The sequence below is a fragment of the Sarcophilus harrisii genome, chromosome 3 (genome assembly GCF_902635505.1).
Source record: "Sarcophilus harrisii chromosome 3, mSarHar1.11, whole genome shotgun sequence".
Classification (NCBI taxonomy): domain Eukaryota; kingdom Metazoa; phylum Chordata; class Mammalia; order Dasyuromorphia; family Dasyuridae; genus Sarcophilus; species Sarcophilus harrisii.
Window position 1 is genome coordinate 277,860,642 of NC_045428.1, and position 20,416 is coordinate 277,881,057.

Genomic DNA, 20,416 nt, shown 5'->3' on the forward strand with positions numbered 1-20,416 from the left:
TGAACTAGTGGATAGAATACCAGTTTGGAGTCAAGAGGACCTGAGTTAAATCTGGCCTCAAACATTTGACAATTACTAGTTATGTAACCCTGGCCAAGTCAGTTAACCCTGACTGCCTTGCCAAAAAAAAAAAAAAAAAAGAGTGGGCTGGCTGACATAAATGATCATTTCTCTGCCCAAGTTTATGATAGTCCAGTTTGTTTCCAATTTCTTAAGTAGTATCACAAAATATTCCATTCAAAATATTATGAATTAGCTATTAAAATTCAAAAGCATATTAGAAGACTCTTTTAGGAGGAGGGAAGGAATACCTATTGGTGTGTATAAAGTCAAGAGTTTTAGACCTGATCTTGGGCAACTTGTAAGTATGGAGTGAGAAAAAATGTTTTGTCAAGGAAATTTCATTGAAATCAATGAATGATTGTTGAAATTTCACCCCTTTAGAATTTAATTCTTTTATATTTTTAGGCTTCAATTGAGATAAGGTAGTTCTTTATATTCTCATTTTATATCTTCATTGAAATGAGTTTGTCATTGTCTTTGACTAAGGTTTAATAAAGGCATTGAAGAGACTATGAGTAAGATGGATGGTATGACCAAAACTGGAAAGGAAAGGAATAATTTGCTCTATTTATTGATCAGATTCTATTGAGGCTAGTCCTGGGTTAAGGATATATACTATATGTGCATACATACATACATATGTGTATATATATATGTGTGTGTGTATTACATAACAATGATTCAGAATGAGGACAATAAGAAATGATTAAAAAGACAAGGAAGCTAAAAGAGCATTTAATTATTGATTAATAACATATATGGGAATAACTGGAACCAGACTTCCTCATTTTTTTATGTGTGTTAATATATCATTTTATCAAGGAAATCCTTCAGTGGAAGAATGGTGAGAAAATACAAGCTATTTCCAGAAGGTGAGAACTTTGGTTTTCTTAATGGGCCCCCCATTACCTGTTTCTTGGTTAGTGGTTCTCATTCCAGTCTGGGAATTTGCAAAACTGATATGGTTTAATGGAAAATCTTGGGTTCAAATTTGGCTTTTGACCCACCTGCATGATCTCAGCAATCACTGAATCTCCTTCCATGGCCTCAGTTTTATCATGTGTAAGATGATAGGAGTTGGACTAGATGGCCTCTTGAACTTTTCAGCTTCACATCTCTGAGCATTGATCTGAGTTCTAGTCTTGTTCACTTTGGCCTTGGGCAAGCCATTTCTCTTTCCTTTTGCCTAAGATTTCACCATTTATAAAATGGCAATATTTGCTTTATCTGCACTGTCTGGTGCTTGGCAAAATGTCAAACAGCACCATAATATAGATGTGTCCTATTTCCTTATCTATCCAATAGGGATGGTAATAACTAAATGAGTTTACTAAGTAGACTAAATGAGGCAATATATGTAAAAACACTTTGAATACTTGTAAAGTCTGAAGGCTCTACTGTTAGCATCCTGTCCTGACCATCCCTCTTCCCTCTGTCCCCTATTCCACAATTCCCTTCCTATACCTACAACATACGTGTATTTCCTTAACCTCATTCACATGGTCTCTTTTTTATCAGCATCCCTGGTCCAGTTGCCTCCAAAAGATTTTTGTCATCAATCCAAGTTTGTGCTGTTACCATGTCCTCCTCATAGGATAGCACCATTGTGGGATCGAGGTCACCCATCCAGGGCTCAGCAGGGATCATTCAAACAGCAGGCCCCAGCCACCAGATCATCACCCCTACCTTACCGGAGAGCTGCATCTGCACAGTTACCCTGCCCCCGTGAATACCAGTACCACCTCCACCACCATCTTTGCCACAGATCAACAGCAATACCATTATCTGATTTAAAGAATTACAAACCATCTTCATGCCCTACACAAAATTCTAGTACCTCAGTGTCACATTTACCTTGCTCTTATTTCAAGGCAAGGTCAGATGCCATAGCTGCTAAATCTTCTGATTCTGAAACTCTTCTGGACCCTGATCACAATCCTGAGGATTCACTGAACCCTTGTTTTTGGGCACAGACTCCTTCAGTCATTGACTACATTCCCAAGATTTTAAAGAGCCATGGCCATTCAGGGCTACCATACTTCAGCCATCAGCTTCCACCTTCATTTCTGTCTCTCCCCTTCCACCTATGTCCATCACCATCATCTATGTCTTCACCACCTAAGTCTTCTCCACCACTACAACCATCATCCCCCCCAAAGCAGCCTCAGTCTCAGCTTCAGTCCCAACCTCAGTCTCCACCTTTATGTTATCATTTACCTTTGCCTCAACCTGTACCTCCAAAGCCATCTTTCACTGATCGGAGGGTCAAGAAACAGGCAAAACTTCCTGCTCATGTAGAACGTAGGGCCAAGACAGCATCTTTAATAACTTCATTGCACCCAATTTGTCCCCAAAGTGCCTCAGTTGTGCGAGGAAGCCACCCTAAAGCCCCACCAGCTCAAGGGCATCAAATGAAGACTTCTGCCCTTGTAGGATGTCTCCACCTACAACGTAAAGGCAGGATTTTGTCACCTTCACCTGAACATCATTCTAGGCTCACAGCTTTGAAAACAACCAACTTGTCCAAGAACAAAACTTCCAAGGCATAACATCCTGACCCTTTTCCTGAGGATACAACTACAATGTTAGGATTCTTAGACCATACTTATGGGCTTCAAAATCAGACACAAGTGACAAAGATGCATAGAAGAGCAATCCCTTCATGCTTCATCACTGCATCTTCGTTACTTCACAAATACTATACCAGGGTCACAAATGTATGTGCACCATACTCCATCTACTGTGTTCTAGATAGGCACAGGTCATCTAATCATCTTACCATCAGGGTAGAGCAGCAGCTATACCACCACCAGTTTGAACCATGGAACCTTTTAATTATTAGTATCTATCTATGCCTGGAATATAGGGCCAAGGTTAACTTGACACTTTTCATAGTTTCATTTCGTAATGGTTAAGGCTCCACTATGCCCTGATTATAATGCCAACTATAAAACTGAGCCATAACAATACCCTGATCACCAAGTTGTACCTCAACTAGTTCTGACCATTGAACTGAAATTTTCATGGAGTTCAACCACCAAACCCTAATAACATCAATATACTCGGGCATTTGGCTTGAAGCAATTGCCGTCTCAAAAGCCCAAGCCATAACATTAACTCGAGTCTAAATAGGGTTTTGAGCAATGCAAGGCTTTGCTGAGTCTAGATAATGGGGGAAGGGACCTGTTACTTTGATATTACCCTATTTATTAATTTTATCAACACAACTCATTTGGACATAGGCCAAAAAACTGAGCTTGCTCTGGACACTAAAAAATGAGGCCATATAAAAAATGGGGCTGGGAAGTTGGGCAAAGAATTCCTTTTGTTTTGGTGACTAGAACTGTTCTTTCACTGAGTCCCCCACATTAGATTCAGACTGGTTGGGACAGTGACTCAGGCCATATCTCTATGAGGCTTGGATGGACTGGAGAGGCTTTATAGAGTCCCAATTGCCAGAGTACAGTGATACAGTGCCAGGACTGCCATGCCACACCTTTACTAGGTCCTAAACATTTGGACAAATTGCCACGAGAATTAGGCCAGCAAGCTGAGAGTATTCAGGATTCTGTCTTCTGGATGTTGTCTTCACTAGATTCTGAGCATCAAGTTAAAGAGTCCTTTGAACTACCAATTCTCAGAATGCAGATTCACTGGACCGGGATTACTGGAACAAGGCTGCATAGGGTCATTCAGGCCACAAAGCTCTGCCCTTCCCAGGCCAAGATTTAAATAAAGACCATACCTAACACCAAGTGTTCTGCACAGCCGACAGATATTTCTCCAGGCTTAGATGTACTCTAGTTCACATTTCCTGAATCACCAAGATATTTAATAGGTCTTGAGTATGAGGGTGGGTTGTTTTGATCGACATCAATAGGAAATACCTTTTGTGGTCCTAAACTATTTAGTGCATTATTATTATTATTATTATTTTATTATTTTTGCTGAGGCAATTGAGGTTAAGTGACTTGCCCAGGGTCACACAGCTAGGAAGTATTAAGTATCTGAGATCAGATTTGAACCCAGGTTGTCCTGACTTCAGGGCTGGTGCTCTATCTACTGTACCACCTAGCTGCTCCTAGTGCATGATTTTAAGGTTTCTACACTGGGGGAAATTGCCACCAAACCCAAGATTTCTTGATCACACCTCTGTTCAACCCAGATACTAGAATATCTTAATCCTGCCTTGATAAGTGTTTTAATGCCTAGGCCACACTTCTAACATGCCTATGTGCCTGGGAAGCAATGCTACCAGTTCTACATGATACCAGAAATTCAACTCTATTCCCTGACACCCTATCTCTTCAAATTCTTGTCCCCTTATGTCACATCCAAACAACCCATTGAAGAGACCCAACTCCTAAGTGTGAATCATCAAGTGACACTTCAGGTCTACCATGCTGCTTCTCATTTCACACATTCACCTAGTCTTGATCACCAGACTATGGATATTTTGGAATCCTATTGTATGGATTACATTTTAACCATTTCTAAACCACTAAGATATATAATAACCCTCTGACTTAGACCCACAAGCTCCCAAAATCACTGGATAGTGCTACTTTGGGTTATAGATCATCGGTTACATGACTTTACCCAGTCCCAAGATGCTATATTAGTTTTTAGTGTTCAGACCACACTTCTAACCTGAAACAGATGATTGGAAAGACATTTCAATGGGTCCTGGATCAGACTCCTCAATACTTTATCCAAACTCCAAAAGACCTATTGTATCAAAGTCAATTGACCACAACAGGTTTTGATGATTGGGCAAAAGCTTTGGAGAGCCAAACTTCTAGATTGAACTTCTAACAAATTGTTACAATCAAGCTGAGTCTTCATTGAATTCTGACCATTGAGATGTTTTATCTTAATTTTTGACACTGGACTTAGATTTTTGGAATTGCATTTATATCTCATATAACAGGGAGAGGGGTGGTGGTTAAGGGTGTGGTGTTGAAGTATTTCTGTAACTGTTAGTGATATCAGTTCCATCCTCTAGGAAAGGAAAAAAAAATCTTAAGAAACAAATTCTCTTATGTCAAGATGAGGGAATGTGGTACCTATCAGTCTAGTTAATGCATAGAATTGATTTTGATAGCCTGTTTAAGTTGTGTGTTTCCATGTTCAGGTAATGAAATATCCTTGTAAAGAATAAATACTACCATACTAATCCCTTTGCCCATCTCTGAGGAAGATATAGGGATAGCGTTTTCTCCAAACTTCCCAGATAAAGACCTTCATTTTTAGCTACCCAAGCTCCCATTATAGTATGCTCAAGTCTTCCCACCAATCTCTAATCTATCATTCTTGAACTCAGATATCATAGATTCTGTATCTGTAAGAGTTACTTGAAGGATATCATACCAAAGTACAGGGATAACTGTTACTCATGGAGAGAAAAGCTCTAAACCAGGGGTTCTCAAACTAAGGCTGCTGGCCAGATGCAGCAGCTGAGGACAATTATCTTCCTCACCCAGGGCTATGAAGCTTATTTAAAGGCACAAAACAAAGTTTTTGTTTTTACTATAGTCTGGCCCTCCAACAGTCTGAGGGACAGTGAACTGGCCCCCTATTTAAAAAGTTTGAGGACCCCTGCTAAACATTACCACCCACAGGCAAAAGACCCACGAAAAACAAAAGAATGGAAGCCCTCAGGAAGTATATGTGTTTGGGGGTGGGTACAAAAGAGCATGATATGGGATTCCATATTTCAGATCTCTCCTAAAGAAATAGAAATTAAATGATGACCATCTTTTATCATTATTTGCATATTATTATTTTATGTAGTTGAATAAGGATACATGGAACCTATTCATTCAATTCAGTTCAGAAATATTAAACACCAGCTATGTGCCAGGCACTGTGCTATGTGCTAAGGATACAATAAGAAAAAAGACAGTCCCTCACTAATATATTGTTGATGGAATTGTGAACTAACCAACCATTCTGGAAAGCAATTTGGAATGAGGCTCAAAGAGTTATCAAACTGTGCATACCCTTTGATCCAGCAGTATTTCTACTGGGTTTATATCTCAAAGAGATCTTAAAAGAGGAAAAGGGACCCACATGTGCAAAAATGTTTGAGGCAGCTCCAGTGCAGAAACTGGAAATTGAATGTATTCCCATCAGTTGGAGAATGGCTGAATAAGTTATGGAACAGGAATGTTATAGAATATTATTGTTCTATAAGAAATGATCAGCAGGATGATTTCAGAGGGACCTGAAGAGACTTACATGAACTGATGCTAAGTGAAACGAATAGAATGAGGATATCATTATACATGGCAACAGCAAGATTATATGATGATCAATTCTGGCTCTTTTCAACAACGAGATGATTCAGGCCAATTCCAAAGACCTTGTGATGAAGAAAGCCATCTACACCTAGAGAGAGGACTGTGGGAACTGAGTGTGGATCACAACATGGCATTTTCACTTCTTTTGTTGTTTGCTTGAATTTTATTTTCTTTCTCATTTTTTTCCTTTTTGATCTGATTTTTCTTGTGCAGCAAGATAACTGTATAAATACATATACCTATATTGGATTTACACATTTTTTTAAACCAGGTTTAACATATTTTGGATTACTTGCCATTGAGGAGAGGGGATGGGGGAAGGAGGGGAAAAATTTGAACATAAGGTTTTGCAAGGATCAATGTTGAAAAATTATCCTTGCATATATTTTGAAAATAAAGAGCTTCAATAAAAATAATCAAAAAAAGAAAAAGAAAAAAGAAAAAGACAATCCCTGTCCTCGAGATTCCAATCTAAAGGATGATGGCAATACACAAAAGAAAGCAGAAAAGAGAATAGTCAAGTTGGAATCAAGCAGAGCCTCTGATGGAAGATGAGTTATCAGGGAAATTCTAACTCCTCTGTATAGGAAAGCTTTGGGAAGAATTTATTGTTCCATTCTCCCCCCCCCCCCCACACACTCTCTTATTAGAAGAAACTAAAGGGAGTAGAGGTGGTTAAGTTATCAAAAACTTAGTCAATTTGCATAATGGTAATATTTGAGCTTATCCTGAAGGAGGCATGATTTTATCTGGAATCAAAATGGAGAACTGCTGATAGAAAATGTGAGATAGCCAGTTATAAATCAGTCATATGGCTTATGTGGTAAGAGAGAAAAACCTGCATGTTTTCCTGTTATCTCATATTCATATGAATTACAGATTTTACTTAGACCTTAGTTTTAATAAAAGTCATAAATATCTTATTAAATTTGCCAATGACACAAAGCTGGGAGGGAATAACTGACACATAAAATGACATATAAAAAAGACTAAAAACTATATTGACAGTCAAGAGTATTTCATCAAAGCTAATAAAGTGAAATTAAATAGAGATAAGCATAAATCTAGGGAAAAAAATGTGAATTCAAGTTCTGCCTGAGTTATATACTAGTTGTATGGCCATGAGCAGATCATTTAATCTCACAGTGTCTCAGGAAAACCAAAGACTAATTCACAGATGAGTTGCTGGTCTTTATCAATGAAGAAATTTCTACACCCAGAATATCTTTTTTCCTTCACTTAATTTTTTTTTTAATTTTCAAAACATATACATAGCTTTCAACATTCACCCCTGCAAAACCCTATGTTCCATACCTTTCTTTCTCTCTTTCTTCTTCCCAATCCCTTCCCCAGATGGCAAGTAATCCAATACGTGTCAAACATGTGCAATTCCTTCACACATATTTCCACAATTATCATGCTGCACAAGAAAAATCAGACCAAAAAAGGGAAAAAAGTGAGAAAGAAAACAAAATGCAATAAAAAAAATAACAAAAAGTGAAAATACTATATTGTGATCCTATAGTCCTATAGTCCTCTTTCTGGATGCAAATGGCTCTCCCCATCACAAGACCATTGGAACTGGTCTGAATCACCTCACTGCTGAAAAGAGCCATGTTCATCAGAGTTGATCATTGTATAATCTCGTTGCTGCTGTGTACAATGTTCTTCTGGTTCAACTCACTTCACGTTGCTTCAGTTCATATAAGTCTCTCCAGGCCTTTCTGAAACCATCCAACTGATTATTTCTTATAGAACAATAATATTCCATAACATTCATATATCACAACTTATTCAGCCATTCCCCAACCAATGGACATTCATTCAGTTTCCAATTTCTTGCCACTACAAAAGGGCTGTTATAAACATTTTTGAACATGTGGGTCCTTTTCCCTTTTTTAATGAACTTTTTGGAATACAAGCCCAGTAGGGACACTGCTAGGTCAAAGTACACCTAGAATTTCTAACACCATTGGAATCCCTATTCACTTTTCCTCTTGCAGCAGTGTTTGTAGTGATAGTAGAATCACAGTGATAGTAGATTCACAGTACTAGTCCTGTGATTCTGGGCAAGTAATTTAACCTTTTGTCTGCTTCACTTTCTTCATCTGTAAAATGGGGATAATAGCATCTATCTTCCAGGTTTGCCGTGAAGAGCAAATGAGATAATCATTTATAAAGTGCTTAGCACAGAGCCTGGCACACTACAGTAGGTGCTACATAAATGTTGGCTATTATTTACTACTATTATTTTATTATGACTATTTTTGTATTGTTGCTATTATATTATGTTAGTATTATTATGTAACTATGTATTTGGGTCCAAAAATCAACTTCACCAGTGAGCAGTTCATCTGAAAAAAAATTTAGTATACTTCAAGCTCATTAAGAGTTAAAAGTATCATACTTTTAGAGTTAGAGTGATCTTGGACTGCTTTAAAAGAGACATCACATCAAGGAATAAGGAGTTGATTAATTCTCCATCCCCAATCTCTTCTCCTCACTCTGCCTTGCATTTTGTCCTCATTAGACTACACCTGAAATAGTGTGTTCAGAACTAAACATCATGTTTTTTAAAGACCATGATAAACTGGTGAGTGTTAAAAGAAGAGCAACCAGAATAAAGGTCTTTAAGTTCATAATGTATGGGGACTGTTTAAAGGACAGTTTGGTTAACTTGAAAAATAGAAGATGTTGGGGAGGGACAATATTCTATCTTCAAGATTTTAAAGAGTTGTCATTGTTGAAGGATTAAACATATTCTGCTATTCCTGAGGGTAGAACCTGGGAATAATTTGTGGAAGCTATTGAGAGGTAGATTTAAACTTGATATAAGGTAGAACTTTTTGTGAATTAGGTCCATCCCCAAATAGAATGAGCTGCTTCAGGAAGTAGTAGATTCCTCTTCACTTGAGATCTTGAAGCAGGGAAGTGGGGGGTGGGAAGAAGCTGGATGAGAGCTGTCAGGTACATTATAGAGGGGAATTAGTCTTCATATATGGGTCTCTGAGGTCCTTTCTGACTGAAATTCTATCGTTCTGTGATACAGATTGGATGGAATTCTCCATCAAAGAGATAAGTCTTATTTCCTTTCTCTTCTACACCATTGTATTTAATGACAATTCAAGGAGTGTCACAGTACTCACAAACCTTGGCAAATGAAACCCATGGCATCCCCAAAGCCTATTTATTCTTACTTCCTTTCTTACTTTCAAAGGAAATTATGCTCATATTTTGATACTTCATATTTGTCTTTCAAAATTTTTTCAACACACATCAATATATCTTGCTGAAGCAAAATAGATATTCATTTCTATTAAAGTTTAAAAATTCCATTATGTGAGCAGGCTGATTTCAGAAAATCCTGGAAAGACTTACATGAACTGATGCTGAGTGAAGTAAGCAGAATCAAGAGAACATTGATACAGTAACAAGATTATGTAATGATCAACTGTGATGGACTTGGCTCTTTTCAACAATGGGTTGATTTAAGGCAATTCCAATAGACTTGGGATGGAAAATGCCATCTACATCCAGAGAAAGAACTATGGAGACTAAATGTGGATCAAGCCATAGTATTTTCACCTTTTATTGTTGTTTATTTACTTGTTTTTTTCTTTCTTGTGTTTTTTTCCCTTTTGATCTGATTTTTCTTGCACAACATGAGAAATATGGAAATATGTTTAAAAGAATTACACATATTTAACCTAAAAAATTCTAGCATCATGTTGTAAATACTTTGGTGATGAACCTTTCCAAAATATAGCAAGATAATCAGTGCTTTGAGACTTGTCAGTTTGGTGTAGGCTCAATACAAAAGGTTTGAGAACCTATGGTCATGATGTACCCTCAGAGTTAAGTGTTTCAACTGCAAGGTGGATCCCCACCTGCTGCAGTAATCAGGCCGGGTTGGGTAAGCAGTCAATTTTTAGGGCACTTTTTCAAGCCCTTTCATCACACATGGAGGTGAGCAGTGTATTCCTTAAAAGGCTGCTCAGACATTCAGGAGGCAGCTGAATCTTACTGCTTCCAGTGAGAAGATGACCCTATGCCCTGGACAGCCTGTATGCAGGGTTGTAACTATAGTTTCCAGTGTATTGGCTTCTGCTACCTTGTCACTTGCCCATCACCACCTTAGTATAGTTATTGTTTCATGAGAGATGGAAAATATAAAAGAATCACTACAACTATGAAGTTCTTTAGAGATAAAACAAGTTTCCTTGTTGAGAGCCCCGAATAGTATCTAGGTTATTGTATGACCCAGGTGAAATTTATTGTGAACAAAGATGCTCGCATCACTCTGATCCTTTAAAATTCTTTACTTGCCCTTAGCATCAGCCAAAACAATGGGCTATGTCTTCTCCACTAATCTAGAAAAAACTGTCTACCTTAGGTACCTCCATTTCCTCCTCTCATTCCTCACATTTCTTTCCTTTTTAGTTTCTGACCTCATCACTCATCTGCTTTCAATGACATTATCAATAATGATGTCTTAACTGTCAAATGCAACAACCTTTTTATTTAGTCTTCAACTTTTTTCTATATCATGACACGGTTCATTACCCTTTCTATTGGAAGCTTCTTCCATGGCATCTTTTACTTGCATCTTTTATGCATACTTTACTATACATCTACCTGGCTAGCCATTCTTTCTCATTTTCCTTTGTCTGGATAACTACTTATGTCCTGGGCACTTTCTTAGTGATCTCTACTTCCTCAAGTATAAGTTTAATCAATCATCTTTACATGGATTCTTCCCAGCAATATAATCCAGTCTTACTTTCTCTTATGAGCATCAATTCCTGCATCATTATCTACCTATTGGTAGTCATCTCAAGCTCAGCAAGTTCAGGATAATACTCTTATCTACCACCCCATCTCACTCCTCTTTCACTTCCTTATTTCTGTTAAGGATACCATCAACTTTCCAAATTTCACAGATTTACAGCCTCAGAGTCATCCCAAACTCTTCCCTTGCTTCTCCCTTATATCCAACTGGTTTCTAAGTCTTGTTGATTTCATCTCCCTCAAATTTGCTCACTTTACAATTTTGCTCTCAATAACTCTGATCATTATAGTTTTTGCCTGGTGTTGTTAAGTGGCATAGAGGGTAGGGATATGAATTTGAAGTTGGGAACATCAGAGTTCAAATTCTGTCTCAGTTACTTAATAAGCTGTTTAACCAATAGGAAAGTCCTTTAACTCCTCAGCCTCAATTTTTTCATCTGTAAAATGAGGGTAATATCAGCATCTGCAGCCCCGAGTTGTAAGAATCAAATGAAATAGCATATGAAAAGTGCTTTGTAAACCTTAAAATGCTATTTAAATGCTAACTGGCTCTTATGCTGGGCGAATGAGTAGGTATTAGTTTCCTGTGTACAATCATAATTCTATTAGCTCAGTGATAATCTTTCCAACTACATATTCTATTGTAGGAAGCCTTTTTCTACAGCAAGGGCTCTCTTAAGAACACCTTTAGAATAGTCATGTTATCTGTTTTTAACAATGAAGAGCACATGAATTTTGTATATCACCTGAGGTGTTTTTCAGCTGTAAATTTTATGATTTTTAAGTAAGTGATGGAAAGGAATATAAGAAAGCAACCAAATCTATAAGACTATAGTTTGAAAGCCAGGAAGGATGTTCAAAGTAATCGAATTTAATACTCCAGTTTTACAGATGTGGAAATGAGATTCTGATTGGTGAAGTGACGTGCCCAGTGTCACACTTGCCTTGCTGGTAAATTGATAAGAGCCAGGATTTGAACCCAGGGTTCCCACTACACCATGCTGCCTCTCTTCAGATATTGCTCATTAAATCTTAGTGGGAGAGGCTGAGAATTTTCTTGAGAGAAAATTAATATTTGGAGGGAGGATAATAATATGGACAGAGCACTGAACTTATTATAGTCAGGAAAGTAGAGCAATGGTTGAGTCTACCAGTGGTAGACAATTATGTGAGTCTGGGCAAGTCTTAAGCTTCTCTTTCATCATCTGCTAATTTAGCTAATACCTCTTTATTACCTCCCAGGATAGTCCTGAAGTTCAAGAAATATATGTGTGTGTGTATATGTGTGTTTAAAGTACCATATAAATATAATTTAGTCTCTATGGTAAGATTGAAGCCCCAAAGTAGATGGGTGCTATGAAGAGATTTTGGAGCTTTCGTATGGTAATAATAATAGCTAAGATTTACCTGGTGGCTGAAAGTTTGTAAAGTGCTTCACTTATAATATAATATAAATAATGAGTCAATTCAAGTCAACAAGCAAATATATTAAAGATTTACTAAGTGTAAAGTATTGTGCTAAGTAAGCATTAGGAATGCAAATTCTGTCCAATGTAACACAGTCCCTGCCCTCAAGAAGTTTACTTTTTTCCTAACTAAAAGGAGAAGGAAGCAATCCCTAACTGAAGAGACTTAAGGACGTGGTCGGCATGGACTCTTTTATTTTGTTTTACTTTAAAGAACTTAATTCTTTCTTTTTTAATTTTAATATATTGAAAAAGAAATGGATTCTTTAAAAAAAATTGACTCCATGCCTAGTACCCTCTCCATGCTACCTATGTGCTTCTAAATAACCCTAGCTGCTTTTTTGATGTTCTTCATTGTTTCAGATTGACTCCTTTGATGTGATCTATGATGTAAGGTTTAGCCCCAAATGATGTTGTTTGAGGACCAAAATGATGGAGATGATGTAGACATCACCAGATGATGGTAGCCAAGAAAAGTTGGGGTTTGGTCAGGTGAAGAATTCACAGTGGCAAATTCTCTTTGGCAAAAGATAGATTTATTTAGGAGAATAAGTTATAGACAAAATGAAGGGATACAATAGATACTGGGAACAGGAAATATGAAATATAAAAATGGAAAATATGAAAGAGTTGGGAGAAAATATGAAAGACAAGGGGCATAGCACTCCAAAAGAGTTACCTTGTTATGAGGAGAAGTGGGGTTGGGAAGCATAGTGAAGTTAGGAGAGAGACCACGTGGCATGGGGGAAGGAGAAAGGGAAAGACACCATGAAGCAGTGCTGTGTTGGGCTAACCCAAAGGAAGGCAGCAATCATGGGATGCCCCATAAGCATACTTTATAGGGAAAATTTGTCTTCATCCTGTTTGCCTCCATTCTTCCTCTGTAAAATGAACTGGAGTAGTAAATGACAAACCTCTCTAGTATCTTTGCCAAGAAAATCCCAAATGGGATTATAGTCAGGCATTACTTTAAAAAAATGACTGAAGAACCACAAAGCAAAAATAGGAACCTCGAAGGAATATATTAGAACTGGGTAGGACAGATATCATACCTCGGCCCCTTCTTCCCTTAAATTTCAAACCACCTTGGATTTAATATATATAATATATAATCAAACATACAACAATTGGAAGGCATTATTATCATAGTCATCTTCATTTATATTTACTCAAGAGATTAGCTTAATATTTCACACAGGAAAAAGAAAATCTAAAAAATAGATGGATATTTTCTACTGTTCTGACAATGATATGCCTTGTTGTCAGATAGGCAGCCTATTGTGCATATCAGTATACAGTCAGAACAAATATTGAAGAGAAAAGTGTCTTGGGTATATATGACATATATATGTCATTGTGAAACCTCTGCAATTGACTTGGAAGCAGGGAAGCAGGTATATTAGAAGAAACTCATTCCAGAGCTGCCCTAAGAATGAGATCTATTTTCAAGTGAGAATGTTTCTAAGGACCAGAGAACTCTATGGGACTGCTAAGACTCAAGAAGAAATATGCTAAATAAATAGACATTGGAAGTTGCTCACTGAGAACAAGCTGAATCAAAGAGACTTTATGTTATTTGATATAGATGATAGTTTTCACTTAGTCCCCAGTCTCCTTTATATGATCATTATCCTTCCCCCACTCAAATGCATGGATATACCCCAGGTCTCTGTCCTAGACTCTTTTCTGTCTTTTCTTTACACTCTCTCTTAGTACTCTCATTAGCTTCTGTGTGTTCATCCATCACATCTATGTAGTTATAACTACCACATCTCTAAAGTCAGCCTCAATATTTTTTCTGAATTACATTCCTACATCACCAACTATCTATAAGCATTTTCAACTAGATGTCCTAGGCAACTCAAACTCAACAGAATTCATTGTCTTTTCCCTCAAAATTTCCCTTCTTAAGTCCTTTATTCCTCCTGAGAGTATTAGTGCCTTTCCAGTTATCCCAAATTTGAAACCTAAAGATAATGTGACTCTCCCTTCATCTGAATAATCAATTGTTATATATTATTGATTCTATCTCCAAAATATGTTTTGAACCTGCCTTCTTTTCTACTCAAAGAGCCACCATCTTAGCTCAGGTCCACTTTACATCTGGACTATAGTAAGAACTTCCTATTTGGCTCCTTAACCTTAGACTTCTTTCCTCTCCAATCCATTCTCTGCATAGCTGCTAAACCAATAATCCTAAAATACAAAGATCTGACCATGACATCACCCTGACTCAATAAACTCCAGTGGTTCTCAATGACTTCTAAAGAGTGCAATATTCCATTTAACTTTGAAAGCCCCTCACAGTTATCTACTTTTTAAGGCATATTTTACATTACTCTCTTTTATGCATGGTTTTCTAGCCAAACTGGCATCTTGTTAATCCCTCATGAATGCAACATTCATCTCTTATTTCCAAGCCCAGAATGGACTTTTTTTTTTTTTTTTACTCTTTTTACCTCTAGCTCAAGGAATCCTTAGTTTCCTTTGACATTTATTTTCTCAATAATTTGTTTAATTTTCTACATATATGTCATTTTCCTCAACAGATTTGAAGCACACTGAAGTCTGTTTGTATTTGTATCCCTGATTCCTAGTGGATGCCTGGCATATAGTAAACATTTAATAAATGCTTATTGAACTGAACTGAACAATTGGCATTTATATAAAGACTTTAAAATTTGCAAAGTGCATTGTGACAGATGAGGTAACTTAGATTCAGGGTTGAGAAGGAAAATGCTGAGGGTAATAAGATCCATGATTTTGGACAATCTCCTCTGTATCTGTATTGGGAAACTGAGGTGGATTTTGAAGAGATTTAAATGAACTAGACCAGTTCTTCTCAGTACTGGGTTTTATGGCAGTTCAGTTGACTTTCAATTGCCTGAGAGAATATTGTGACACAGAAAACAAGTATAGTGATAAGAATGCAGCTATTTCTGAATCCAGTTCCAATACTCTTATCGATTATACTGCCTTGCAGTAATAATCTATTGAAGATGTATTTCGATGATTTGAAACTGGTAGATAGTTCATGATGATACAGCTCATTCCTCTTTTAGACTAGGGATAAAAAAAAGGATAACTAGGGATACAAAGACAGCTCTAATGGTTAGGAAGCTCTCCTCCACTTTCTGATATCAAGCCTAAATTTGTTTTTGTGTAAAAATTCTTTGTGCCCCATTTCCTGAGATGCCTAGATGGATACATGGTTCAACATCTTCCAAGAAGGAAAACCACATTCATCCTTGGATCAGTTGCTTTCTACTTCTTACTTAAAAGCTCCAGGGAGATGGCAATAAAATTACCCTTATCTTCCCATGACTTAAATACAAATGTATCTAAAAAAAGGAGACATCGGATAGCTAATTGAGAAGGCTTATAAATCTCGAATCAGAAGGGATGTTAGAAACTTCATTTCAGAGGAGAAACTGAGGTTCATGGCTATTAAATAATATCTCCAACAGATAATCTCTGACACACAGATAGTGTCAGAGGTAGAATTTGGACACAGATCCGTTGACTCTAGCCTGTGTTTTTTCCCAATCTTATTGCCTCAGTGCAGGTTTCAGTGCAGGGTTTCTTGTGTTCACTCTATCAGCACAGTGCCAGGAAGGCATCATTCTCTATTTTTGAGTCCCTTCCTCAACTCCCCTTTGGCCTTCTCCCTATTCCCCTTTTATCATCTTCCTACCTAGTCCTAATGTCTAAGAAATTGCCTGTAGTTAAGCAAAGGATAATTAGTGCTTTATGATGTTATGACATCCTTAGAGTTTTTGTCTACAGAATTTAATCAAAAGTCTAATCCTACTAAGCATCAAAGGAAACAAATCAGTTTTTTTTTTTCCTCCAAGGATATAGTCCTCTTGGGAGACACCGATATTTTTCGAAATTAGCTGATTTTACTCTTAATAGCTTATTATTTGGGACCTTAGCTTTTCTGTATTAGGGAAACTTGCAGTCACTTAGGTCAGAAACTAGAATTCCACTGGTTAAGTTAATTTTGTTTCTTAGGAGCATTTGAAAAAAATCTCACTTCCTGATCCTCTTGAAATTATCCCTAGTAAATAAAGAAAGGAATCAGGTTCAGGAGCATCTGGGGATAAATGTGATGAAAGGCCTTCTTTTGAGGCCAAAAATGAAAGAAGGAGAAAGAGTTTGAAGACAATGGATATGTAATTGGTGAGAACCATCAGATGATGCTTGATAGAGCTTCAATCCTGGGCTTTAGTTCAGAGCATTAGCATAGCTCATAGGAGGAAGGACCTCATAGGATCATACAGAGGGAGGGTTTGAAGGGATCACAGAGAACATTTGATTCAATCTCCTTATTTTACAGATGAAGACATCAAGGAAGTGAAGTGGCTGGCTCACATTACACAAAAGATTTAAATCAAATACTGACTATAGGGAGTCAAGCATTATATAGCTCTAACTCTGAGTTCCTTGCTGTAATCCTGACTGATCGCCTAGAGATGATTACTGGGAAACAAAGGACAGCTATGTTCTCAGGGCAACTTCAAGCCTTCTATTTGGGATGAGTAGCCAGAGATTTAGTCTTGCTAAGATGTACAAATCTTTTTTTCTGCATTCTAGGACACAAATGGTTCCTGAGAGAAGACAATTTTTCTGAATATACGTTATTTTTTCAGTTGCTTCATTTCCACTGGAGAATTATTACTCTCCAGCCAATTCTCTAACCAAAAAACTTATAAACACTTGAACCTGGATTGGTTCCTTTTTTGGGGAATATTTTTCCTGCCTTTCCTTTTGGTGAGAGATCACTTTGGGATTGGGAAATAGGAGGCAACAGGTGAAGGGAAGGAGCTGTCATTAGCCAGGATACATAGCTCTGCTATGTATATTTTGACAAAGTTGGATTTTGAAGAGATTTGGACTAGTGTTTCTCAGATCTGATTTTATGGTGATTCAGTTTGTTTCTACATTGTCTAAGAGAGTATTTCAAAATTCTCCAAAAATCATCTTAAAATTAAATTCATTCAATCACATTTAAACTATGGCTATAGGTGCAAATTTCTGGACATTTCTTTGATGAAGCAGAATTAGGAGTTGTATGTATCTGAAGGGGAGTGGGGTTCATGAAAATCAAATATTATTAGATAAAGTTTATTTGGGGGAATTTATGATTTTGGAAGACTGAATTCACCCCAGTTAAGAAAGTAATCACCTGAAATCACTGACAGATTTTTAAAATTCCACCCTTAGCAGGAAAGTTTTTAGCTAAATAAAGTTTTAAATTACTACTAAAATGACTTAGGTAGGTAACTATTTTTTTTCTCTTATACCTTATACCTTCATGAAGTTGTTGGTTATCTGGATAGAATATATTATAATAAAGACAAGCAAAGAAGAACCTCAAGACAATGATTAATTATAAAGAGAAAACTTTAAATTTATATTCCTCAGTCCTAATTATGAATTGGAGACCTTAGGGAATTAGGAAATCCTCCAGGCAGGGGAGGACAGGACTAGCTGTAACTATGATGAATCAGTCATTTGATTATGATTGGGCAATTTTAATTCTTCATTTGTTTGTTAACATGTTCTCAAGGACAACCTTCAGGAGACATAAGGAGAAAAAACAAAGACGTTTTCCAAAAGGTGAGGCATTTAGTTTTTAGGCATTCAAAAAGCTCCCATCCCATCTTTCTGGAGTCACCAAGTATTCCTCCTACAAGCTATGGTTCCTTTTTGTTTGTTTGAAGTTCCCATCCATTAATTTTGTAGGCCTTCAAAGATTGTATGAGGTAGTTGAAAGAGTGCTGTTCTTGTTAATGACACATGGGTTTCAGCTCTGACTTTAATGCTGTAACTTTGTAAATCATTTCACATTTTCTCAATTTCTGTTTTTTGAGTAATCATTTGAATATATGCTTCAGCAAATCACTTGATAACTTTATGTTTAATTAAGACTGACAGATATCATAGTAGTAGTACCCTCCTGAGGTTGTTGAAGAGGTCATATGAGCTAATAATGTTTTGTGAAAGTGTTTTGAAAACTAGATTCTTATATAAATATTATTATTCTCAGAGTTCTGTAACCCTTCCTTACTCTTGTCATTCCCTATTCCACAGTTGTCTTTCCCATTCATGTTGTATCTTAGTCTCTGTCACACAGTCATCTTCTTCATCACCGTTCTGCCCTAGGTCCCTACCAAAGGCCACTGTCATCAGGCCAAGTTGGTGCTCTTGCCAGGCTTGCCTCAACAGATTGCTCCATTAAGCAAAGAAGAACAAATCAGGTCCAGAGCTGAGCAGATGGTCCACCTCCATCATCATACCAGAACCAAGCTCTCAACCCTTCCTGATCACAGTCCCACACCTCTCCCCTTGGCACAGTGCCTAAAACATAGGGTAACAGCTACCAAGATACCCCGCTCCAGCACGGGGACAGTGACTCCACCTTTACCCAAACTTGAGCATCCTAGGACAATAGCTCAACCATGTAAGTCTCAAAAACACAATTCCAGGGTTAGAATTTTGCCCAGCTTTTGCCCTGAGCATAGGGCCAAAGTTACTCCCAACAACTGGGTCACATCTACGCCTCCCCTGTCCTCACAGAGCAAAGTAATGGTAAAGTCATCATCATGCCCCAAGATCCTGGCCAGGGCTACAGCTGCCTCAGCAGTGAACCACAGACCCTGGGCCAAAGCCACTGTTCATCTTAAGCCCCACCCAATTCATTGGGACAATAACATCTCATTGCCCTTTCTATACTCTGATCATAGATCTGAATCATCACCTCACCCTAACCATCAAACTGTTTCTTTGCCATATGTCAGCAACAGAGCTAAATTTCCTAAGGGCCTTTCTCATCAGGTTAGGAATCCATTAGTTTTTGCTCACTGGAGAGAAGAACTCCCATGCATTAATTGTCAGGCCACACCTCCACAAATTTCTGACCCTCAGGCAGAGGCTTCTGGGGGTCCGACACATCAGCATGAGTCTGTCCCAGGCTATAGTTGCCAAACTCCATCTCTACCAAGCCTTAACCATCCAATCACAATTCCCTCAATCCTGGACCATCAGATTAGATCTTCTCTGAGTCCTGTCCACCCAACCACTCTTCTACCTGGCCAGGATAATTGGACATATGTTCCACTGGATCCTGATCACCAGTATACAACTCCACAGGGTCTGGACTATTGGACTGAGGCTAAACTTAACCATTGTGCCAAGGACATGACCCAGAAGGTAATACCAAATCCAGAAGTTTCACTGGACACCAGTCCTAATACAATGTCTCCATCAGGATGGAAATGCTTGGCCATACCTTCAATAGGCCTTGGACACCAAAATCTCACTGACCATAACTATTGCCACCAAGCTAAGGAGGCCATATTAGACTCTGGTGTTCAGGGGACATCTCTACTAGCCCCATGCCCTGAGGAAATAATACCTCTGGAACCAGGCCACCAGGCCACACATTGTTCTGACACTGATTACTGGGCTGAGGCTACAGCAAACTCCAATGCCCCAATCACACTTACATCAGTTGTGTGCCATCAGAAATCAAAGACACTGGGACCCAAAAACCAGAACAAATATTCAGAAGAACAGGAAAAATGGAAAACACTTCCAATGGGTCATGACTTGCAAGCTGAGAAGGATGTGCTGGGCCTCAATGGTGAGGGTGCATTTTCAGTTGCCCTGGACCTCAAGAAAACAATGTCACTGGGCTCAGATCACAAAGTTACACATTACCTTGGCACTGATTGCCAGGCTCAGACTATAGCAGGCCTTCATTCCCAGCCCATTGTTCTGCACCCCCTGGAA

At 37.9% G+C, this 20,416-nt stretch overlaps 1 protein-coding gene across 1 annotated transcript; it reads left to right on the top strand.

Moving 5' to 3' along the window:
- Positions 1–482: 482 nt before the first annotated feature.
- LOC116422364 lies at positions 483–3,952 on the top strand. The gene is made up of 2 exons (XM_031959582.1): positions 483–935; positions 1,582–3,952. The coding sequence occupies exons 1-2, from the start codon at positions 905–907 to the stop codon at positions 2,610–2,612; spliced, it is 1,062 nt and encodes a 353-aa protein (XP_031815442.1). The 5' UTR covers positions 483–904; the 3' UTR covers positions 2,613–3,952.
- The last annotated feature ends 16,464 nt before the right edge of the window (positions 3,953–20,416 follow it).